Consider the following 25,727-nt stretch of genomic DNA (forward strand, 5'->3'; position numbering starts at 1 on the left):
TGTATAGTAATTTCATGAATTAGTCAAGCCTTCCAAACCCAAATCACACCATCACTAATGTCACCAGTTTTAATCAGCTTTCTGATGATAAGCATGATTTTGTGTCCTGTGATGTGTTGCACAGTCTTCACTTGAGTGAATAAAGTTCTGGAGAACAATAGACAACAACACTAGTGATGCTACTCTGCAAAGGGTCACTTGTCTTGGCTTTTCTGAGCAACCTTCAGCTTGAAGGTAGGGCCATGTCTTCTAACAACGTAGTTGGAAGTCATATCTGGCTATATAACTCTGTGACTGATGCCAAACCAACCAGTGTTCTCCAGTACATGTCTCTGAGGCAAGCTTTGAATGCGGTTGTAGCAGATACCAAGAAGAAATCCAAGCCCATATACATGGGAGAGAAAACGATGAGCAAACAGCCTCGGCTATTTTGTGCCTACAAAAAACCTTTCTGTTTCAATCAACCTCTCAGTGACTCCCATCCAATTAGCAGCAGCAATCTAAGTAAGACCAATACCGATTTTCCAGCACAACCCTATACTCAATTCTCCTTATGAGACTCACCCCATGAGATTTGGAAGGGGTCCGTGACAAATTGTTGGGATCTGGAGAGTGGGAAAAGGGTATTTTGTGGAATTTTTGCAAGATCCCCAGGGAGAGCAGTTCAGTACCACCATCAGCTATCGGTAAACCAGGTCCTCCTCTAAATACCAAGATACGTTTTCAGCCTTTTTTTACTATCTAAAAAAAACAACAACCCACCAGTGATCGCTTCATCTTGGAGCCAAAGATGGTCAATCATCACCTTCCAAAGTATTTTTTTTTTTTTTTTTGCATAGAGATATTGTGCTTCATCCTATTATGCCTCAGACTCAATTATTATCTGATATCCATTCATCTGAAGAGGCTTATTTACATGTCCCAGTCAAATCAGGGCATCAGTTTCCTTTGCTTCACCTACAGCAGGGATAGGGAACCTGCCCCTCCCTGTTTGTTCAGCTACAACCCCAGCCAGCATGGACAATGGTTTGAGATGGTGGGAGTTGAAGTCCAACAATATCTGGGGTGCCACAGGTTTCTCATCCCTGAGCTACAGTGAAGAACAATTGCATTTTCCAAACTCTTCAATTTCATCTCCTCTCCATTCCCAGAGTCTTTATAAAGATCCTATTGGCACAGAACCAAAGGAATGAATATCTAGCCATATCTGGACAATCTTCTAGTCTGATCATCCTTTAAATCCTAGTGCTGTCAAGACATGGCCAGGATGATGTATACTCTGCAAGAACACAGCTTTATCATCAACAAAATGAAGAACACTCTGATTCTATCTTGCAGATAGCCAGGTCACCGTAAGCTTTTTTAACAACAAAGTTATGGTTGAGACCTCAGTCTCATCTACAGTCTCCAGATTTTTAGGATTGATTACAGTGGTGCCTCGCTAGACGAAAATAATTCGTTCTGCGAGTGTCTTCGTCTAGCGATTTTTTCGTCTTGCGAGGCAGCCCCATTGACAATTTCGTCTTGCGGGGCAGCCTTCCGCTAGCGAATGCCTTTCGTCTAGTGAGTTTTTCGTCTAGCGGGGCACCACTGTATCTGCATGTATTTCATTCCTTGGGCAAGGTTTCATGTGGACCCATTCAGACATTTCTTCTAGGATACCCACTGCAAATAACCAACAGCTTCAACCTGGAGACCACTCAAATAGTGGGTATCATTGACTCATCTGAGCCAGGATATTCCTATTCGGGAGTCCATCCAAGTGCTCTTGACAACATATCCCAGTCTGAAAATTTGAGGCGCACACTGCAAAGGTGTATCTGAGCTGGAATCTTCCTCTTTAAATAAGGATCTGTATATTTCTCATTAGGATAAAATGGTATTGTGGCCTGGTAGAAGGGCCTATCACCATACTCAGCTGTCCTCCTTCCCTCAAGAAGAAAATAAATTCATTGATTAGTACAGAATTTCTGTTTATTACAAAGAGCAGACCCTTGTAGACCTGGGGAGAGTTATTTTTTATTGGAAACCTTAATAAATATACCAATTTAAAATCCTGTTTGCATATAATACCCAAATCTTTGCAGGTTGCTTTTCTGTTAAACCTTATAACCAGACCTTTTCAGCTGGAGTGTGTCAGAACACAGTTCTGGCACCTCTTATGTGGGCACAATTGCAGGCCAGCACTCCCCCTGCCCATTTATTGCCTTTACATACCGGTACTTCTGAGAAGCCCAAAACAAACATTTCAAATCAAAAAGGAAGGCCAGCGTGTCCGGGTCTACTTTTTTTTTTTTTTTTAGATCTGTGACTCCACCTAGCTCCTAGCTGTGATTGGTCAAGTTATGGGGCAGGGCCAATTCATATTTCCTTTTCTTCAATCCGTCTTTCATGTAGCTGTTTTAAACTTTCCAGCCAGGCCTCTACCATTGCACACATGCATTTGCTCAAGGGCCCATCTGTTGAATCTTAGAAAACGAGGGAGGCGGGGGTGCATTTATTTGACATAGTGTCTTGAATGTTCTTCCATTGTTAACAGTTGGAGGTTTTTCATTTTGAACTCCCAATGATTTTTGTAACTTAATTTTCATCCATTAGACTTTGCGATTTCTTTGATTCCAGAAGCTGTATTATTCTTGCTGGTATACTCTAGAATAACTTCATTTGACATATTTAACATATGTCGCCAGGAATAAAGCAAGCATAGTTCTGTAGATAAGCTTTCAAAGACCTTAGCAATTAACTCAATCCAGATATTGCAAACATTGAACACCTTCTTTTTCAACCACTCAAAATAGCACTCTCTCCAAATGTGTGGTCCAAATACCTGTGAGCGATTTCTCAGCATATGAGAGCTGTGCCTCCATCAAGCCTATCTAGGAGAAAGTAACTTGGGGCGGGGGGGGGGGGAGACCAAAATACAAAAATATAAGATGGATCCTTCTGTGTTTCAAAGAGGTTTGAATGGTGCTTCCTTCTTAGCTATGTATTTCTAATAGTCCTGGTGATATCATTGTTTACTGTTCAGGATTATACTATTATTAATGTTTATATCATTCCCCCCACTTACAATACATGATATTTTAAAAATAAATGATGAGAGAGTTGTGAAGGGTCAGCAGGACTCCTGATCTTTCCTTTCTCCACGGTGCCGTTTGAAAAGGATTTTGAGTCGCTAACAAACCTTTAGGGAGTAGTGGAAGGGTTGCTTAAAACGAAAACAATGGCAAGGGGTACTCTGCGACCTCACTCTGTCCAGTCATCTGGTTCTTCATTTGTCCCTGCTGTGAAACAGAACTTATCTTTTGTCTGTAACACAAATACATCTTTTCCCCCCACCCCCCTTTCCTTTCTATTATAGTTCAATCAATGATGTCATTATGTGTGCCATTCAGAAACTGTTGAACCACTTGGCTGCAGGAATTTGGAGGAGCAACTGGGGGAGAATGGAGAACTGTGCTCTCACTCCCAGTCTTCAAGGGTCTATTCTGATTTTAACCAAAAAAAAAAAAAAACCGAAGTCACATTTCTTTTTTTTTAACTCCTGTTCACCATGAAAAACAAAAGTAATCTAAAGTAAGGAGAATGCATACATGAGGGCAATGCAAGCCAACCACAATGCTTTTCTTTGGCATGAATAATTAAGCCTTTTAAGAGTTCTAATTTACACCACAAACATTTTCCAGGGATTTATAATAGTGCTTTCTTGCTCAATAAAAATGCCAGCATCTCTGGAATTTGTGCCATTGTTCATAATTTTCCTTCTGTACCTCATTAAACTGTTTCAGTTTGATTAAACAGTTGTCTAGTGCTGATGGGGAAAGGAGGCACCCGTGTAGCTCTGGACCTGGAGATCTACTTGCTATATGTTGCAGTAGCATCTGATTAAAACCCCATAACATATTTTGATTATTAGCACAGGTTTCATTATTAGTAAAACTAAGTAGCATCCCTCATCTGTTTCAGTGTAGAGGCATGTGTTGATAATTAGTAATAAAATCCATTCAAGATTAAAGTAGCTTTTTCAGATCTTTGGCTGAGATCCAAAGATCCTGCTACATGTGACAGGCATTTCTGCTTATGTGTGGGGTGTAGCCAATCTCCCCCTTTTTGCAGCTTCCTGAAATACTGTTCTAGAGGGTTCTCTAACCTTCTGTGCTAGTTGGGGTGTGTGCAAAGGGCTGCAGATGGTGGGAGGTATCGAATACCTTCCATTCTTGCAGTGGAATCCAAGTCTTTGAAAGCAGTCCTAGAACTTCTTTTATTTTAGAAAATATACAGTAATATATTGTTAATTCATAAAGCAGCTAAATATAAACTAAAACCTTTTAATGATACTCTGTAGGAATCTGATCCAAAGCTTATAAAATCAGCAGTCTCCAGAATCTTGTGGAGATTGTTTTTGTTGTTCCATCCATGCACATGATACTTTATAAAGAATGAGAGGCTCCTGCCCCAAGGGATTTAACATTTTAGAAACAAAAGAAGGGGAGAAAAATTGAGAAATGGAGGTAAGCAGAGGAAGGATATGTGGTATTTCACATTATGCACATTTAGTTACAGTAGGTTATTGGGAAAATACAGTTTCTGTTCTCACTTTTGAGATGGTCTTCTACAGCTCCTCGGAGCAGGTATCAGTACAGATCAGGCTTGAAGCTTTGAATTGTGAGGTCTTTCTTCTGAGGTTGGTGTTATGTTTAATAGCTTGTATATGTGTAACCTTTATTCTGTAATTGCAGATATTGTTATCTTGGTTAGTCCTCTGTATATTGAAAACCATTACCGTCTAGTTGGTGGGTTGTGCACAGGAACAAACCTTGGTTATAGCTTGTGGTTAGTGAGGAGAGAACTTAATCACAAGTCCTAGTTGTGAGACACTAAGTTAAGCTTAGCCTGGTGTAGCAGCAAAAAGGATTGAAATGGAGCAAAGCAGCTGCTAGCTTCTCTCTGGGAGTCCACACACTTCTGTGGTCCCAGTAACCCAATGTTTGGCTTGGGTTGTCATGAAAACCAGCCCTACTCTCTCTCTTCTGTACATAGCTGATTCTGGTTTGTTTGGTAAGCCCTATAAATTGCTGTAATAAAAGGTTTACTGAGAATTTTATGATTAGTAATACTCTTCTTAAACTGAGATATGAAATATTTAGTAAGATATTTTATAATAGCTTTTTAACCCAATATGATGTGAACTTCTCAAAAAGTGGGCATGCAGTAAGCAAAATTCTACAGTCATAAGAATATTTTTATATTATTAGCTGTTCCATTATCATTAAACAGACTGTATAGAGCAAGGCTACAATCCAATATCCACTTACCTGGGAGTAAGCTCTATTGAACTTACTTATTTCTGTGCAGTCCACTGAACAGCCATGAGACAATGTGATAAACAGCTTGCTAACCCCAAATTAATTTATTTTATTTAAAAGATGCCCTGATTTTCCACTAATGGTCCGGAGATCATTAATGTAAGACTACTTACATTAAAAATTAAAAAATACATGAGAAGAATAAAACTGAGCAAAATCCACTAGCCATGACAGAGAAGTAGAAATAGCTTGTAGTGCTCTGTTTGCACTCTGACCATTGACAATGAGATTTTGACAGTAAGGAAGTTTATTCTGCATATTATTTGTGAGGACAGTAAATATGGGTTTTTCAGCTCTGCTCACTGAAACTTCTGTTTTACTGTGTTGTTTAAAAAGCTGTAGCTCTAGTCCATTTCTAATCACTGACAACACCTAGTGGTCCTCAGTTCGTACATTTTCATCTAAAACCTTCTCCAGTCAATTCAGAATAACCTGGATGAGAACTGGGAATCAGTTGTGAATATGTAACCAGTTGTGATTCTGTATATGCATTGGCTATGTACAGTACACAAAAGTCTGCTCCCAAACATAATTTCCTTTCCTGAGTCAGGCTAATTGTGGGCATGTACATGGAATGCAATAGTTGAATCTACCTAACTATATCCTTTGAACACTATTAAATGTGTGATCTGATCCTCCCTCTGAGGAGGGAGAAGTTTTATAAGTTTCTTCAGGAGAAAGGCTAGCATTTGTGGTAGTTGAATGTATCCATCATTACCTGGAATATTTTTGAATCTTGAAAAGGCTACATTATGTTATTAAAAAGTTCACAAAAGCCTTTCACTTTTTCACTCTGCACCTGAGATGTGTCTCTTTCAGTCTGCCATGTGGCATTCCTTATATGTATGCTTCATCCTCTGACGTCTAGGTCAAAGAATGCTTTTCAACTTCAGAATTAAACTGGGAGTTGCAGGTGTGCTCTTAACACATGGCTGTGACTTTTTTTGTTCCTCACTCCCCTGCTGATCCCGTTTGGAGCAAGCATAAACTTTTATCTGTGAAGGCCCCTGTTATTTTGACACAGAGAGCTTTCAGAACTGCTGGCTCTCAGAACTTTGCCCTTTAACAAATTCAACACCTCAAACAATTCTGATCTCTTAAGCTTTCTCTCTTCCCTGGCTTGTATTTATGCTTTAAGCAGAAAGAATCAAGTAAAGAAGAGACAGTGCTGATGGAGCTGCACTGCCTTTCATTTCCTTTTTTATTTATTTTTTGCTATGATGCCAGTGCTGACCTGTATTTTTGATGTAGAGATCTGTGTAACTTGAAAGTTTTTGTCAACCAAATCCAAAAGATGATACAGTTGTGCAAAGGTGCATTGACAGTGAAAATTAATTCTTTTTTCTACCGGATTAAATACATTATCAGATTTTGTTACTGACTCTGCTTTTGTTTTATTAGTTTTATCATCTTGTAGTCTGCAAAATAGGGGTGTGATGACCCTGCAGTGGATATGGAGTTGAATATTGATTATCATCATTGCTTTGACATCTTGCACTATGTGTTACTTAGCATCATGGTGTGGTAGACTAAAGTAGTTTCCCCTTTCTTTGCATCAAATTGTAGGACGAGCCTGCCAGCTGTCTGTTGTATAGAAACATAAACATAACCTTATTTAACACTAGTTCACATCTGTAGGTTCATTTCTAAACAACACTTTTGGGGCTCTGAAAAGAGCTTGTTTCAGTGTCATCACATCCTTCTACAACTACATCAAGTTCTTGGTGAAACATGACTTATTAGAGGATGGGAAGAACTGTGCAGTGTTTGACTTTCTCTTGGGCTTTGAGATTAAAGAGCTGTGTTGATTTGACTGACTAGTCCTGAAAGGGGGAGATTAATCACATATTCTTTGGGCCTTTTGTGAGAAGCAGAGTGGGAAGGTAAGTGGTATTGGAGTCTATAAAACTAACAGTTCCTTGATTGTGCCTCTCCCATTGATCACAGTGCATGTGTAATGTGTAACTGAGCAAGTTTAATACTTGGTAAAATATCATCCCAGGGCTGTAAAAGGGAGAGTGGTGTCACAATATGATTATATTGAAACTTTTTCAGTTTCCTGTTGTTTCATTGCCCCTTCTAACTATTTGCTGCTGAGCGTCATTCACGTAGTTGATGCACACAGACACAGAATAGAGTCCACTAGGGAAAAGAGCAAGAAGATATAAATATGTTGGGATGAATTTCAAAAAGGTGGTGGGTGACAGCTGTGCATCCCAGGATTAGAGTGTTTTGAAGAACAAAACTATCAGTTGCTGTCATTCACCCTCTGGGTATGAAATTGGAAGCCAGCTACTCATGAGTGTTTCATAACCTTTACCTTTTGGAGGTCAAGGCCATGTCATCATTAATCTACCATCGCCTGAAAGCCTGGAGGCTCTGCTTTTCATCCTGCCATCCGTCATGCTGCAGTGGAGATACAGGAGTGGTGACCAGAAGGGTTCGTTTTTATATAAATGCCCTCCCACCGGCTTGTAAAATGCAATTCATGATAATGTCATGCTTATTTTTGTTTTTTTTAAAAGGGACACCTGAAGAAATTAACAGGCCACAGGTTTAAAACAAAAAAAAAGGTTGGTTCTCCGCCCCCCACCATTCCCTGCTATCACATATGCTTGCAGAGTACACAATTGATCTATTGAACCTGTTTTCATAGTGTTGACTTGACCAGCTGGTATAAAGGGCTGAAAAAAACCCATGATTTATCCCTCTGTAGCTATTTACCATAGACATGCAGATAAATACACAGTGTATTCCTAAACCTTAGACTCTGGAAGTTTAGAGAACGGGGAAAGTGTATAGCATCTGAATTCAGAACTGCCTGTTATTAAATATGTGATACCAAGCCTCATAGATCACTTACAGGCATGCTGTATTTGTATTGTTCCTGTCTTCACATTGTATTCTAGAACTCAATTCTGGTATGAGAGAGGGTTCATCTGAAAAATTCTGCATTGCTTTCTCCTGTGGACCTTTTCTTAATTGAAAACATCCTTCTGTCATTTGTTGCCTGGTATCTTTCAGTTGTGTACTTCCTCAAGGTAACTTACTATATTTTCATATTCATAATAGTCTTAGAGATGAGGTTAGGAAAACTCGAGTGCTTTGTAGTTTGCTGTATGAGTCTGTCCAGCTGCATTAGTCAACTTGCAGAGGCCTTTCCCTGGCACTGCTTCATTTTTTTAAATCCCCCTTTCACTTCAAAGGAACATAAAGACTCATTCGTGTGTGTTTGTGTGTGTATCCCTTTGTATGTAAAGGGATAAATAGTTAAAAACACCTGCACAGTGACAAAAAATAGCACTTCACAAAGAGGGATCCTCTTAAATGACAAAAAGAATTATTGCATAGTGTCCTAGGATGCTGTGAGAGCCAGAAATGTAGCTCTTTATCATTGAGAAAGATTATCCAAAGATGCAATGAAGGCACATCCCTCAATTGATATTAGCCAAGCAGATTAAAAGATGTACCTGCATGCTTAGAATGTTGATTAGTATCAAGGAGGGTGCAATGGAGAGTGATTGCTCTGTATTTGCCTTCACCTAACTCTAAATCGTATAGTACTGGTAAAAGCCAGGTATTGGCATCTAAGGATACTTTGATCTGGCACAGTACAATATATTTTAGGTTCTTTTGGTGCAGCAATTGAAGCCTTTTAACTATGGAAAGTTGTTATACAAATAAAACAAGGTCTGTATGATGTATGTCAGCCATACTTTTGCTTACTATGTTGTGTGAACCATGCCTAAGGAGGCTTGAAACAAATGTAACAAAAATTGTCAAACAATAACTAAAACACATCAAAAAATATACAAACAAATCTGACATTAAATCATAATACGTTCTAAAAATATACAGTAGATACAAAAAAATATCAATAACAGCATTAACCACCCCCGCCCCCAAAAAACAATTCCCCAACCTAAGTCTCTTCAGCAGCCTCCGCTTTTGTAGGATGTAATTCAACCTAGATTATTTCATCAGTGCAAGAATTCAAGGTTCTCACCACACATTTCACTCCAATATTTCAAAATCTGGCTCTAACAAACGAGTGGTCCTCCTGAACCTGAACATTCAGAGGTTTACCTGCTCTCTGGACAAGTCATTCTTGCCAAGGTGAATCAACAGGACTTAGGGCATCACAGAGCAGCTTATTTTCATTTTCAAATGAAAGAGGCATACAGTAAGTGTGGGTTGACTCCTTCTATTGCCCAGGAAGAAGTCAAGGAGCCATGCAATCTGGTATTGTAGTCTCCACCCCAGTTGGTTCTCTGCCTCCACCCAAAACAGAGCTTCCTCTTACTTCAGCATTCGTAATTGCCTTCCAGCTATTCTTTATTTCAAATTTCAACTTATTTCATTCTCTTTTAGTCATCTTGCTCTTTTCATTCATAGAGAGTTAAAAGTTGTTATTTGTCTTTTCTGGTTACTCTTGCTATCTCCCTTCCTTATGGGTTAATTGGGAATACACTCTACTTTCTCAACAAAATGGCACCAGTTTGTTCACATGGTCAGACCCACTAAATCTGAGACAATGACCTGCAGCTGCTTAACAACCTCGCAGTAGTGCATGCATCTCCAGGGGGAAAGCCCTATTCCTCCACACTTATACCCTAGCCTTGCCAACATTTGCTGCCATCACAAAATCTGTGAAAACCTGCCCGAATTTGTTCTTTTTAATTACTGTTGCCATAAGAGAGTAAACAACTGCAGAACCCCAAAGGCACCAACTATCCTTCCATCTCAGGTGATGAGGGAAACAGGGCAGTCATGGCACCATGCTAACAGGGTCCTCATGTTAGGTGCCATCTTGGAAAAGAACTATCTCCACAATTGCAGCCTATCTCTACCAGAGAGTGAGTCTCCCAAGCAACCAGCTAAACAAAGGCCTTCATAAACAAAAGACATTCAACATTCATCAGGTGACTCTGACCAGGGCTCACCTGTATATCACCTGCAGGCCTTGAGTGAAATCCCAGCCTCTCGCAGAAAGTTGCCTTCTAAGGCCCCCATCACAGACAACAATCAGCTATTCCCATGGCTACTGTTCCTGCTAGTAGACAAAGGGATCTGGAGCATCAGGGTAACCTGGAGAGAAATGGGAGTGAGTTGCCCAAAGAACAGCCCACACCAGACTTTTTCATAATGATGAGCTTTATTTTGCCTTAAAAAACACCCTGATCCATTCTGAAAGATGCTACAAGAGATTGGGCTTCTGAGGACACTCATTAGATCATGAAGCTTCTTGGGATCCAAAGTGCTGCCTTTTGTTCCACTTAGATATTTACAAAGATAGGAGCTCCTCATTCCCAGAACTAATAGTTCTGATAGTGGCTGTTTAATGGAAGGTGCTTAGCTGACTGACTGGCTATTCTGACAGGCAAGAAAAGGTACTTTGTGATAAAAATCAAGTTAATAAATGCTACTCTCATGAATGTATGTTGTTGTTCAGTCGTGTCTGACTCTTCGTGACCCCATGGACCAGAGCATGCCAGGCACGCCTATCTTTCACTGCCTCCCGCAGTTTGGCCAAACTCATGCTAGTAGCTTCGAGAACACTGTCCAACCATCTCATCCTCTGTCGTCCCCTTCTCCTTGTGCCCTCCATCTTTCCCAACATCAGGGTCTTTTCTATGAAGTCTTCTGTTCTCATGAGGTGGCCAAAGTACTGGAGCCTCAACTTCAGGATCTGTCCTTCCAGTGAGCACTCAGGGCTGATTTCTTTAAGGATGGATAAATTTGATCTTTTTGCAGTCCATGGGACTCTCAAGAGTCTCCTCCAGCAGCATAATTCAAAAGCATCAATTCTTTGGTGATCAGTCTTCTTTATGGTTCAGCTCTCACTTCCATACATTACTGCTGGGAAAACCATAGCTTTGACTATACGGACCTTGAAAAATTGAATGTATACAATTTTTTAATTTTTGTTTCCATATTTATTTGGATAGTTTTCTATCCTACTTTCTCCCTAAAAAATGGAGGTGCCCAGTATTTGAATAAAAATTTATTAAAAATAAAAAGGCAGTACACTCGTACCTCAGGTTACGTACGCTTCGGGTTGCGTACTTTCCGGGTTACGAACTCTGCTAACCCGGAAGCGCAACCGGATGCGTGCACTATTTGCACATGCGCAGAGTGTTTTTCGCGGTTTTTTCGGTCTGCGCATGCGCAGAATGAATTGTTCGGGTTACATCCTTTTCGGGTTACGTAATGTAACCCAGAATGGATTAAGTACGTAACCCGGGGTACCACTGTACTGTAGTAAAAAAATTAAACTAATATATCCAAAGGGTATCAAGACTAAATAAGGATACCCCGTCTGCTATTAAGCTGCCTCCTTAGTTGATACTTTATTTGCCCATTTGGGATACACTAATTGTTTATTGCACAAGCTACATCTCTTTGAAGGCAAAACCACTATCAAATGTCCCTTCCATAAATATAGGCCAGGCATCCCCAACCTGCGGTCCTCCAGATATTTTGGCCTACAACTCCCATGATCCCTAGCTAACAGGACCAGTGGTCAGGGATGATAGGAATTGTCATCCAAAACATCTGGAGGGCCGAAGGTTGGGGATGCCTAATGCCTATCTAGCTTGTGCCCCATACTTGATTTTTTATTCTATGCACCTGTATTCTATTTTCACTCTTACGCACCCAGCACATGGATTCAACATCTGTATTCTAGTCATTTGGATATAATTATGCCAGAACCACAAACAAATACTGCTGAGCCTTTTTAAGGAGATGCCATTTCAGTAAAGGAGAGCAGTGGATCTTTATGCTAGATCATAAGTAGGCCCAATTGCCTTCTAAATCCAGCCCGCAGACGGTCTGGGAATCAGCATGTTTTTACATGAGTAGAATGCGTCCTTTTATTTAAAATGCATCTCTAGGTTATTTGTGGGGCCTGCCTGCTGTTTTTGTATGGGTAGAATGTGTGCTTTTATTTAAAATGCATCCCTGGGTTATTTGTGGGGCATAGGAATTTCATTTAAAAAAATAAAAATAAATAAAGTCCGCCCCCCCCCACAAGGTCTGAGGGACAGTGGACCGGCCCCCTGCTGAAAAAGTTTGCTGACCCCTGTGCTAGATAAACAAAGGGGTATAGATCCAATGGAGCCCCCGCCCTAGCAAAGCTGTAGTAGAAGTACCATCCAGCCATTGGCCTAATGTGGGTTTTCCTTCCTTTTTTATGCAATGGAAACCATGCCTAAAATATAAGAGGCAACTTTTTCTCTTTTGCCCCACCCTGCTTCTAGATGACCAAAATCCAGTAAGTCAGATCCTTCTTGGGGCCACCCAAAGAGTATCCCTGCCTTTATTTGCTGCTTTAAGGGGCTTGAAAGCATCTGTCTCTGCTCTGCACCAACACCTGTTCTCAGTCACTCTCCACTCCCACGAAACGATCCAGTGGCATGGTGAAACAGCTGGAGGTCCTGCTTAGCCGCTGGTTCTTAATAGCAACTGTGAAGGAAAGCAGAACTTCGAATCATAGAATTGTAGATTTCGAAAGGACCCCGAGGATCAACTATTCCAACCCTCTGCATTGCAGGAAAATGCAGCTGGCCCTTACGAGGACTGAACCTGCAGCCTTGGCCTTATCAGCACCACACTCTCACCAACTGAGCTAATCTGGTTTTCCTAAAGCCAGGTTATACCCTGCGGCTTCTCTCTCCAGTGGCTGTCCACAAAACTCTCCACAGAAAGATGTGTGAAAGTGCAGTGGAGCAATCCGTTTCATTTGTATTTGAAACGAGTTTTTTGTTCAGTTCCTGCCTGTGCTGCCCCCAAGTATATATGTTTTTCTCCAAGTAATGCAAGTTCTGTGCTTATTTTACAAATGGTGTGTATTTGCATGCACACATAGACTAATTTTGCTTACAAGTCTATGTAGTAAAACATTTTGGAACTTTTCAGAAAGAGCGGAAGAATAAGGAGAGAAAGGTGTGGAGATAGTTGTAGAGAACTAGGGAGTCATGGGACAAGCATAGGAGATGTGTGCAGATAACCCCCCCCCCCAAAAAAAAACAGGCCTGTGGCCAATGAAATCCTTTGTCTACCTCCTCCGATTACTTAGCTTTGGTCTGTGTTTCTCTAAGCATTTCTTCTCAGGCAAAAGAGTGAGAACTGTTTTTTTTTTTTAATGATTCTGTGAGTTGATGGCTGCATTGTTTTCTGATGCGGAGCTTCTTGATCCATGTACCTTGCAGTAAAATATTCATGCCACTTCATACATTGCGATTGCACAGGGGGTTGTTGTTTTTTGCAAAGATTTCATTTTTTAAAGTATGAAGTATCTTGGGATGCCTGGCTGTGTACTAGATTTCAGATTTGAGAATCCTACCTGAATAAAATAAAATAAAATACTTTAAATGGGAAACCTCTTTACCTTGGATCCTTCTCGAAAGCTTTATACATGAGTAGGAAAATAAGAAAACCTGGAAATCACCAGCTTCAAGAAATTTATCTGTCACTTCACAGGAAAGGTCAGCTTCCACCCCCCACTTCACATACACAAATGCCCATGTGCATATTTGAGCATGCCCCAGGGCTCTAGCAGAGCTTGATAGATGCTTAGATAGCAGTGTTTTGATAGAGGTAATTTTCCTCAGATGGGTTTCAGCACCCCATGAATCAAAACCTGTCAGAGAGGAGCTAAAGATGGAGTGAAGTTTATTGTAAGCGTGTTTGCATCTGACACTGGTGTGCTAGGGGGTCAAGTGAGTGAGATCATTAGAACCGTGTTGATTTAGTGGAATTGTTACACACTTTCCCTTCAGGCAATTGGGGGGGGGGGCTGGAGTGATTATAGGGAGTTACTTGAAAAATAAATAAAAACCTCAGTTCACTACAGTCTCTTACATGCTCCACAACATCCGTTCATCCATTTAAAGTTGCCGTTTGGCTATTCCCCCTCCCACCCTACCCCACCCCCTGGTCAAGTTGCCTTTAGGGCACAGAGATACTGACTTGCTTACTATCAATGATTTAAGGAATGTACTTTTTCCATGGTTAGCTGAACCAGCTGCATTGGAATATGCATAAATTGCATGCTGCAGTTATTACTAAGAGCTTTTGCTGTCTTCGCTAACTGGAAGATGGTAAGACGGATGCAGCAGAAGACAGTGTGCCCTGGTATGTTTTGAAATTTGATTCAATTAAATAAATATATAAAATCCCCTTCAGGTGGTCCTAAAATGTGTAATATGAAGGCATAATCAAGCCATATATTTTGCAGGTAAAATCCACATTGCACTAATCCACAGGGTGGTTTTACATGCAGGTTAATCTTTGGCAATAGTAGTGTATAACATGAGTGGCTATGCACATATCTTTTTTTATTTACATAGGTAAGGAAGCCACTGCAGATATCACCTCACCAATTCTTGTGCCCTTAGAAAAAAGGGACATCTTTGCTGTTGGTTATATTTTTATGCTGTTCCAAGTGTCCTGTTTTTCCCAGCATTATCTTATTTTTGACGTGTTCATTTTTTTCCCATATGAGATTTGTAAATTTATTTGTTAACACTCAAAAGAAGAAAAAAATATTGAAAACAGAAAAATGCATCTTGAAGTAGCATACTTATATAAAGTAACTGAACAATGCTAAGTATTCATGAATGTTACTGGTTCTCTCGTCAGCTCATGGTACAATTTAAATACAGTGGTACCTCTAGATAAGAACGGGATCCATTCTGGAGCCCCGTTCGTATCCTGAGAAGTCTGCAACCCGCAGTGCTGCTTCTGCGCACGCGTGGGTCGTGATTCGATGCTTCTGCGCATGCACGTGACGTCACTGCGTGTGTCTGCGCGTGCTTGACCCGCCAAACCTGGAAGTACTCCATGCCGTTACTTCCGGATTCGCCGCATTCGTATCCCATGTCGTTCGCAAGCCACAGCGAACGCAACACGAGGTATGACCGTATTTAAGCTTCACAACAGCTGTACTATAAAAAGTTGGTATTCTGTCTTTGTTAAACCATTCTTTCAAGTTGTTTACAATCCATTGGGAGGGATCTCAATAACTCCTGCATTTCTGGTACCAAATATTGTGTATCTGGGCTCTTCAGGATCACTTGACAATTTGGGTTCAAAGACTGGCAGCCACTTTGTTAGCCTAAATCATCTGTGAGGCTGAATCCAGAAAACCTAAAACAAGCTCTAGATTCCGTTATTTCACCATCCTTTTTTTGGCATTCTAACTGCTGGTGTGAGTGCCAGCCAGACCAAAAGGTGTGTCATATTTGTGAAGGTCACGTAATAACATTTAATATAAAATAATTTTATCATATTTATAACGGCCTTCAGTTGTCAGGAAAAGAAGGTTTAGTAGATGTGTTGGAAAATTCATTGTGAAAGGTATTCTGTGGCCAGAGAAATGGCAAACCTGCAAAGTTAGACAGTAACTGTTACACGAAGTGTTATAAATGCGCAGAAAGCGTATCTGCATGCTGTTATGGTGACAACTGCTGCTGTTGTCAGAAGCCCCTGAGAAACTTCTGCATTTTTAATTAAACATTTCAGTTGTTCCTGTTGCCACAACAGATGAAGTTGTCATAATTAATAAAGTTGAGCCTGGTTGCTATGGTGTCATTTATGTAAGGGATTGACATAATGAAGGCAGTCCTACCACTCGCTGAGGAGGTGTTGAGCGCAAATTCTGTGACAAAAGTTGCCTGCTGCACCAGTGATGTCATTGGGCTTGCTTTGTGAATTGATTGATATTTTGTTTCGCATTTGTTTCAACAGTGCTGCTTGTCACAGCTTGACCGATTAATATCAATTAATCAAAGCTGAACTGAACAATCATCATTATTTGTACGGATGTAATGTGGAGGAAAGGGAGGCTTTATATAGTCATAGGAAGAATTCTATCCTGGTTTTTTTTTAATTCTCACAAGTCAAGTCATTTTAATACAATCCAGCTTGAAAGCAAGCTTCAAAGTGCCTAATGGATGTGGGAAGCTGTGCATTCAGCTAGGAGTTCATAGAGATCAGCAATGCAGTTAAAGGTTTTAGCTTGTTTCATTTCTCATTTCCACCATTCCGCTGATTCTTGCATCCTCAAGCATGATGGTTGTGAAAGCCTATCATTACTCCAATGCCTCTCATGGCCGGCACTGCTGGATAATCAAATAGGGCAGAGGGGAGGTTGTAAATGTGTTGCGTGAGCAGGTGAGGAGAATTACAGGAATAGAGGAAGGTAATTGGACAGTCTTTTGCTGCTGAAAATAGCACAAGAGAACTCCCATGGCAAATGGATGAGGTGGAGGTTCTTAAAAGGTAATGATGGCTTGATTATTACTGTAGACCAAAGCCACCAGCATGGTTAAAGGTTAAGAGAGAGAGAGAGAAAAAAAAGCCTCAGGCTTAGGGAAAATCAACAGAAGAGATCTGAAGTACCTGCATAAGCCAACATTTATTTCATAATTGAAATGGAATTTATGAAGATAAGCTCAGTGCCATACAGCCCAACTTAATGAAAATGTTTCCATTAGAATGGGAGAAAAATGAATTAAAAGATGACCTTTTAAGAAAGGGGGAAATTAAATGCTGGAGAAGATGCATTTTATATATTTAGCTAGCTTTTATATTTTGTATACTGAGAAATATATGTTCTTGTACAGTGGTACCTAAAGAATGAGTATCTGCCATGTGTTCGGATCACTTAATCAAATGACCTATTCACATTAACAAGATAACATCCTAAAGCATATTTAACAAGCTGCCTAAGTGATGACTGTGAACTACTATAATGATAACAACCTTAAATTGCATGTTGTGTTTTCTTAATGTTCTGTAGATCAGAATTTTGTTAGATAGCAAAGCAGATTCTGGGTTTTCTGCGCTTCAGCCTGTGTGTAACAGTTCCACTAAATCAACACAGTTCTAATGATCTCACTCACTTGACCCCCTAACACACCAGTGTCAGGTGCAAAAAAAAATGCTTGAATGCTCCAGATTATCTATATCTACATACAGAACACTAAACCATGGTTTATTTAACACCAAGTCAATGATCCCCAGAAACCTGAGCCAAGATTCGGGCTCATGTGCTTTCCTCTCCTTTGCACAAGGGATTATTGAGCTGATTTGTTCAGCTGAACATTGTGTGCAAACTGGAATCTCTGGTAAGTTCACTACCCCAAGCCAAGATTCTTTGAAAGCAAAACTAAATAAACTAAACTCACATCTTACACACATTTAACTTGTATGCATTCAGCTTTATGCACTTGGCAAAAAAGTAAGGGGAAAAAATGGGTGGAAAGGGGTGGGTGTCTGAGAAAAAAGACTTTGACAACCCCTCCCGCCATTGTGTTTTGACTATATGAGATTTTTGGCTTTAAGCGCAATTCCTGGAACATCGCCTCCTGTAAGCTGCTGGCTTACTGTACAGCAGAAATAGGAGTGGGGAGGGGAGAACATGAGTGTAGAGCTTTGCTCAGAGTTGTGGAGGCTCACTCATGTAAGCACTGAACTATGGTTTAGCATAATGTGTGAAGCAAAAATACTGTGACCTGATTCACACATCATGGAAAGCCAAACTGGCTTACTGGGGTCACTCAAACATGTGACTGCTTAGTTCCTCCCCTATCTTTTATACTGCCAACCTGCACTGAGCTAAGCCAGGATTTGGCTTAACATGCCATTATAATGCAGACTTACTATTAAGCTCTCCGCTTGCTAACCACGTGCTATATCTATGATTTGTTCTTTGCACTTTTTCAAATAAACAAATATGGCTAGGAAAGAGAAACAGAGAGAGCTAGCACATATAGTGTTGCATAGTGGTTTTCAAGGTGGAAAAATACATTTGAAGCTATTCCAGATGCCAGTCCCAATTTATAATGACTAATATTTACACAGTGTCACAACAGCAGAAGTGCAGTGATGAGCATCAGGAGAGAGGAATAAAGAAGAGAAGTATCTGAAATAAGAGTACCAGTAAATGCTCCCTGAAAAATTATTTACATGGCTGCTTTAGTTCTGTATGTACTACATCATAAGGATATGTAATAGAAGCACAATCTTTGGGCAAGCCTGAGACTAGAAAATTAAAAGATAAGGACATCTAGATTGTTCAGAGACCTGGCCTCCTGTTCCATGAACTTCATAAAGACACATATTCTGCATCCAGAGAAGGGTTTCAACTGTTACCGGAATAACAGTTCTGAAAACATGTTCTTCTGTAATTTCCCTTCCAGCAAATGGTTCTATGAGACTAAGAAGGAAGCAGAATCACCAATTAGAATGATTTTATTGGGTGATATAGCCAACTTAACATTTTCTCCTTCCTTTTTTATATAGACGGAAGATGATGAAAAGCTCAAAAAAAGAAAGGAGCGGTTTGGTATTGTAACAAGTTCGGCTGGGGCAGCAACCACAGAAGATGCAGAGGTAACTTGTCAAACCAAAGATGATAAGGGGCATGTTCTGTTATTATAATGGTGTGGGTAGAAGCTGAGGACAATTTGTGATGAATTGTGAAAGAATGTCAAACACTCCACAAGATGGCACTGTGTCTCTTTTATCCTGTTCTCTGCCCCCACCCCCATGGTCCCACTAAACTATCCTAGGTGGTCATATAATACTTCAGATACTCCATCAATGGGTGACCTCGGAAATTGCTTCTTTTCCACTTCAAAGATAATATATCAGGTCATTACTGTGCTTTGTGCGGGGAGGCGGGTATTTTCTTTGGGGGGGGGGATAATCTATATTGCTTCAGATTTTTCTATCACTATCTTGATGAGAAAGAGGAGGCTATAAGCTTAAAGTTGCTAACTTTATCCTCATAACAACCCCTATGAATTGTCCAAGGCCACCCAGTTAGTTGGAACTGGAAGTTAGTTGGAACTGGAATCTGGGTCATCGGGTCTAAACCCAGCTTTCTATCCATTGCAGAGGTAGCATGGTGATTTTCAATTTGGTGTGAAACACGCTGGGTGTATAGAACATTGTCCACCTGCCTCTTTATACCACTAAAAAAACTGCCTACTGTAATCAATGGCAAGGAGAACGGTCTAAATAAACGTCCAGCAAAAGCAAGGTTTTGATGTTGTAGATTTTACAAGCTTGAACCCCACAGTTTGCTTCTTTATTTTTGCACCATGCTGTGTTTATTCACCTCACAAAAATATCACAGAAGAGTACTAAAGGAATCCAACATTGTTTTATAATAGTTTGTTTATTTATTTTGTCCAATAACAATTTCATTTTGTAATAAATTTGTTCGTCTTTAAGGTGCCACAAGGCTGACTGATTCTGCTGCAAGCGATTGACATAGCTATGTCTCTGTATAAAATTAGTTTGTTTCCTGTTTAATATTTACCTAGGGGTTTTTCCCGGACGTTTCATTGTTCTAACACTTCGGTTGTTCTTTCCTCATGTCACATTTTGCAAATTCTTTGTGGCAAGAATTTGTCGACTTATGTGTCTTTTGATCCCTTCTCTGAACTATTTGCCTAATTTTAATCCTACTCTAGCATGACAATTCTTTGTTCCTGTAAATCCATATTCATGCTAATTGTGATTGGTATTGAGCCATAATGCCCATCACAAGGGGTCTTATTTTGCCCATGGAATGGAAACAGTGTTTGGGTCCCTGGTTCCTCCTCCTTTGAGGAATCCTGAATATTCTATACAGGAAGTTTATTTTCTTTGGCATCTTGTATGGGGTTCAGATATGGTTTGGTGCTTTTTGTTTTTGCCAGATGCTATGCAAGCATTGCGCTGCAAAATGAAGTAGCAGCTGTAGAATGATCCCCCTGTTCAGTTTGAGTGAAGGGGGTGGCTGGGCTCTGGTCTGAGGGATTCCATGCTTTTCCGTTAGGTCACTTAGAGAGTGTGCCTGAAACAAAAAGGTCTTTTTCTAGTATTGTATATGCTGAATGGCACCTTTCCCCTGGAGATTCTTGATTAGGACTTCTGCTACCCCCTAGGCTATTTATCCTGGTAAAAATTAAGATTTATATGCCCCTGGTGTATTAACTTGGAGGCATATCTCAGAGACGCATGAGTATATTTAATGCATTTGACTGTGTCCCTCTCGCCTTCCTCATGAATAGAAGAGTGTTAACCCTTTGGCCTTTTACATTTCCCACCTCCCCATTGCCTGGAAGGCTTTCCAGGCCTGTAAAGTGGTCATTGTTCCAAGCATAGCTCTCTTGTATAACCCAGCAAGATGAAGCAACCACCAGGCCACTGTATCTCATGCTTTTACAGCTTAATTTCTGACTCTGGTTGGAGGCCCTGTTGCAATTGCAGTGCCCCTTGTGAAATTTGATATGAAAAATGCTTTCTTAAACCAACACTGTGACACTTCTTATAGACTTTCTACCTTCCCTTCTGCCAAAACACATGCTCAGCATTGCCATTCCCCTTGTTCTTGATTTTCTCTCTCTTTAATTCCTATTTGCAGGCAAAGAAGAGAAAAAGAGCAGAACGTTTTGGCATCGTCTGATGATCCTTCCTCTTACTTAGCCTTTACTTGTTTGGGATGTATCTTTTATACATTCTTGTTCTTCATCCCTAATGAGGAATATAGTTTTCTCCCCCACACAAATCTTGGCTTTGTATTTTAAAACGAGCTCTTCATTTGGGCTTTCCCCTCTCCCCTCCCTGCCAGACTTGTAAAAGAAACAAATTTCAGAGCCTAGAATAAAAGTGTTCTGTTTGTGTATGTAACAATTTGAATTCTCTGGCAAATTCTCTCGTTAGCCACTTGTAACCAGACTATGCCTCCAACTTGCTTCCTCTCTGTACAGATGAAAGCAGCTGCACAAAATAAAGGGATTTGCAAAATATGAGGAATATTAATATTTTTGTCACATTGAACTCCAGTTGAAGTAGTACGTAAATCCAGAGCTGTCTGAATCTTCCTTGTAATTTTACAAAGCTGTTCATTGTCTCTTTATTTCAATTCTCACATTGCCCGTGGCTCAGAAATAGTCTTCCTCTTCTATGTCTACTGTTTAGTAAAATAACTCAAAAAGTTCAAATGTCTCACCTGACTGACCCCAATCTGAAACTGTTTTTATACTTAAAAGTATTTCTCTCCTGGGGTTCTGCTAAAAGTTCTCTAACATTAGGTCTTATGAAGTCATATGATGTCAGCCATACATCTATATGGGTCATATATTATTGTCAGCTGAAGCATTAGCCTTTTTTAAATGCCTTGTGCAGCTATTATGTATTCTAAATGAAAGTAGCATCAAAAAGCTCTAAGATTATAGCTGTGGAAAGAATTGTTGTAAAATGTAACGTTCAAGTTCAGTGTTTTTACACTACTTTCATTTCCCAGGTGGATTTTCAAATTGCACTGTTCTTTGTTTCTCTTTTGAGTCAAATGCTTCTAGTTGCAATTTAATAAAGATAACAAATTGGATAAAGCCTCTGTCCTATCACATTGTTGCATCTCATTTTCTTCCAAATAACTTATTCATGCTTGTTTCAGAAGTGCAGCACTATCTCACCAAAAATATACCTCTGTACCAGTGATTCCATCTTTATTCCTGTTTTATTTCATATAGCCAGAACCCCTTATTACAGGTATATTTCATATTTTATATAGGGAAGAAGTTACTAGACTTTTTCTATGTACTAAAGGTATCCTTTCCTGTTCATCACTGGTTTTATATACTGTTATTGGGTTGGCTTTTGGAATGAGTGTTGTTCCACTTGTGCTCCGAGCATGTGTGCTCTGAGTAAGGGGGGAGGTCTTTTATCTTAATTTTTCATTCAAAGGTGAATGGCTTTTTTTGTATCCAACACACAACTTCTTTCTTTTGTGTATAATACAGATTAAACAATGCATTTAAAAGCCATTAGCTGACTCTTGTTGATTTTATACTGAATTCATTAAATGTTGTGTGCTTTATTTGTGCTTTTCCAGTGTGCTTGTGCTTTCATTATTCATGCTATATCTGAGCAATTTTCTAATGATCTGGTCCTGAGGTCATATGGTATCAGTTCAACACCCTAATTTCTCAAAATGTATATTGTGATTTTATTTTATATGTTTGTAATTTGTGTTTTCTACTCATAAACTTTTGGCAGTTTGATTACTTGGTTGAAATGTTTTGTAGCTTATGTTGAAACCAGAACTGCATTGCATTCCTGGTTTCATAATAAAACTGCTTCTTTACGGCAATACTTGTATCTTGCTCTTTGAGGGATCAGAGCATAACTGAATGTACCTTTTTGTGTTTACATCTACTGGCATGCAAGTTTACAAAACTGCAGCTAAGGGAACATGTAATGGTCTTGTTTAATTAGTTCTCAGTGTGGAGTTTTAACTGTAGAAAATGCATAGTTCTGATTATTCATTTTCAATACCACACTGAGTTTCAGTTAGTCATAGGATTTCTCTCATATATTCTGGTTATTTCTGTTTATCCAACTTGCACCAAATGAAAGAAGAGAGAAGGAGTGCACAAGTTCTCCCCTTCTGAAAGCAGTACTATAGCAATCAAGGTATCATCATTTGGGTTTTTTCTAAAATATGTATACATATCACTAAGAAATTATATGTTTAAGTTTATGAAAGAGCTTGTAGTTATTAGCCATAATAAATTTTGTTGATGTTTAGGGTGCCACGAGATTCTTAGGTTTTGCTGCAAGAAACTAACATGGCTACCCATCTGGAAATAGTTACTAGTTAAGTTCCTAAAGAAAGGTGCAGATAATATTTATATAATTGTACAGTCTTATCTAGCAAAGCTTAATTGTTGTGGTTGGGATGGATCTTGTCCTTACTATATAGTTTGCACAGAAATAAATCTCAAAGAGGCATTCATCTTTGTGCATCCACCTTCATATTTATTCTTCACTCAACAAAAACAAAACTAGGGTCCAGAGTGATCACATCTTATTTTTTCTTTTTCACATTAATTCATTCAAATAATTACTCCCTCCTAGTTCTGTACTCAATTGCTAATTCCCACTCCACACAAGGGTGCTGTAAGAATTGAAGGAGGGTTTCTATTGACTCTTAACTATTCATTAACCACTCTGGTGGTAGAGTATAAAAGGACAGTTAAGGCATATCTAATCTACATTAATTAATTTTGGATATGCACTCCTAATAATTTGTCTAAGGGACATACACCAGTTTTGAGGCAAAGAAGGCAATGGCTCCGATTCTCACACTGAATTGGCTTTGGTGTGCAGTATTCATATTGTCTGCTTTGTGTTTCACAGAAGTATTAAAATGCCTATAAATCATGGCAGCAGCTGCTGGAAAACAAACATCCTGTTTTGGTCAGGTGGAGAAATTGCCAAATGGAAAGCTAGTTGCCTACATTAACTCAAACACTTGTGTAGATAGAATCCAAGAAATATTCTGCCTAGAGCAAATTCTGGTGACTGCTGCAATCTTGCCACTCATTTAAGGATAGTGTTGCTACTGCAACGGTTCATTCTTCCGTAAGTTTCATTCTTGTTAATTAAAAAGAAGTAGGAAAGCTAAGGCCTGGGAATTAAATGCAGGTCTCTCTGTCCAGCTCTTGGGACTCTCTGCAGTCTGCACCCTATTTTCCAATACGACACCCATCAGTGGCCCTGATGCATACCCTCTTCAACTGTTCTTGCCTGGAAGGAAGTTATTCTTGAACTGACTATGCACCCTTACTTGTCTGAATAGACGGGGGTGTAGAAACCTCTGAATTTTGCATGGCTGGAATGTAGTCTACTGTACAAAGGGAAGAGTTGTGTCCCTTGCTGCACCCATCTTATTTGCTTCTGGCTCTGTCCATAAATAGTGTGCTGCCTCGAGAAGGTTGTTCAGGAGGGAATGTGGCCCTTGGGCTGCAAACGCTTCTCCACTCTGCTGATTCAAAGAGTTTTTGTCCCACTCTCCAGCCATAAATAGCTCCCAGAGCAGTTTGTGAATATCAATATTAAGACAGTCCCAGGGCTGATGCTTACAATCTAAAAGAATGTAAAAGGAAAATTGGGAGAGAGAAAGAAAAAAGCAAACTCATGCACTAGGTCTTTAGTTACACAGTTCTTATAACAACCAGCTGGAACAGAAAACAGTACAAGGAGATGATGAGCCAAAAATTACTTATCTGTAAGCTGGGCCAGTTTAATGGCTCTGCTTCCCACCTCTTCCTCTGTCTACTCTGTTCCATCTTTGGATGCAGTTGCTTTTGTCAGGTGGCAGTTGATGGAGGGAAGAACCTAATAGCTGCTTCTAATCCAGTGGTTAGAGTTCTACTAACACGTTTTAATTCTGCTGTACCGGTTGCATCTAATTCATTGGAGGCAGTTTTACTGCTTCTCCGTTACAGGACATAGATGAATGAATATACAAGCATCTTTTTTCTATCCCATTATTATACTGAACCAAAGGCTCATTGGTGGCAGTTGTTTTCTTTAATTCAGAACGAAACGGGTGGTATTCAGCTACGTTTTACTCAGAGTAGAGCAATAGTCATGTTCGTTCATTTCAAAGTTAGGTCCATTAATTTCAGTGGATCTATTCTGAGTAAAATTTAGTTGAAACAGAACAGCTGCAGTCCAGGTTAACTATTGGAAATAAAAGATAAATGTAAATATACACAGAAAACAGAACCAGCTGATTTAAAGGATGGTTTGATATCTTATTATAGGTCCATCTACACTTTGCCCATGCCCCCCATTTCAGTGCTTTAAATAAAAATACTTTATACTCCTGTTAATACTCCTGTTACCCACCTCCTTTACTTACCTAGCCACCTTCTCTACCCTTCAAGAGTAACTGTCCCTCAGTATTTATTCTCCCTGCCTTGTGCCCCACTCCTGCAGTGGAAGAAGGATTTTATTAGAGAGGACACTATCTTTTAGAGAGCATGCATTGCCCCTTCTTCAGCAAAGGGGTGGGTGGGGGTGAAATCATTCTAATCAAACTGTGTTTAAAACACTACCTAATTTATTTTTCCTCTCTAAGCTGGGGGCTGCTCGTGACTAATTTGAGCTGAATAGGCAGATAGAAAAAGCATCAGGCATACAAAGAGCGGCAGAAAGTGTGGGAAAACTAGCAAAAGAAAGGGATGGCCGAGCCTTGCAGCGTGAGAGCTAAGGAAGGCCGTGTAGCACCCAAATTCAGCATGAAGTCACTTTTCAACAGTAGACGCTTGGGCTCTAAATGCAAGTAGGACTATAGGTCAGGGAGGGGGGAAATGGAAATTTGTGTTAAGTTTGCACAATGTAAACGGGAGAAGGGATCTTGTGTGTGCGTGCGTGCGTGCATCCCTTCACAAAGAAATACAAACACATGTTCTTCCCAATTGCAATGTCCTCTTCTCCCCAGTGGCCTCTTGCCCCTGAGCCCTCTGTGGGTGGGTTTGAAAATCTTTCTCCTGTTTAAATTCAGGA

General features: G+C 39.9%; 1 protein-coding gene across 2 annotated transcripts in view; it reads left to right on the top strand.

Annotated features, from left to right (window-relative positions):
• The window catches only part of SARNP (SAP domain containing ribonucleoprotein), a 54,746-nt gene extending 32,974 nt beyond the window's left edge, over positions 1-21,772 (top strand). For both annotated transcript variants that reach the window (XM_033138810.1, XM_033138811.1), the window contains 2 exons: positions 18,678-18,767; positions 20,791-21,772. In XM_033138810.1, coding sequence (XP_032994701.1) covers positions 18,678-18,767; positions 20,791-20,832 — 132 coding nt within the window. In that variant the 3' untranslated portion in view covers positions 20,833-21,772. The remainder of the gene's footprint in view (positions 1-18,677; positions 18,768-20,790) is intronic.
• The last annotated feature ends 3,955 nt before the right edge of the window (positions 21,773-25,727 follow it).

The sequence above is a fragment of the Lacerta agilis genome, chromosome 2 (genome assembly GCF_009819535.1).
Source record: "Lacerta agilis isolate rLacAgi1 chromosome 2, rLacAgi1.pri, whole genome shotgun sequence".
In the NCBI taxonomy this organism is placed as follows: Eukaryota; Metazoa; Chordata; class Lepidosauria; order Squamata; family Lacertidae; genus Lacerta; species Lacerta agilis.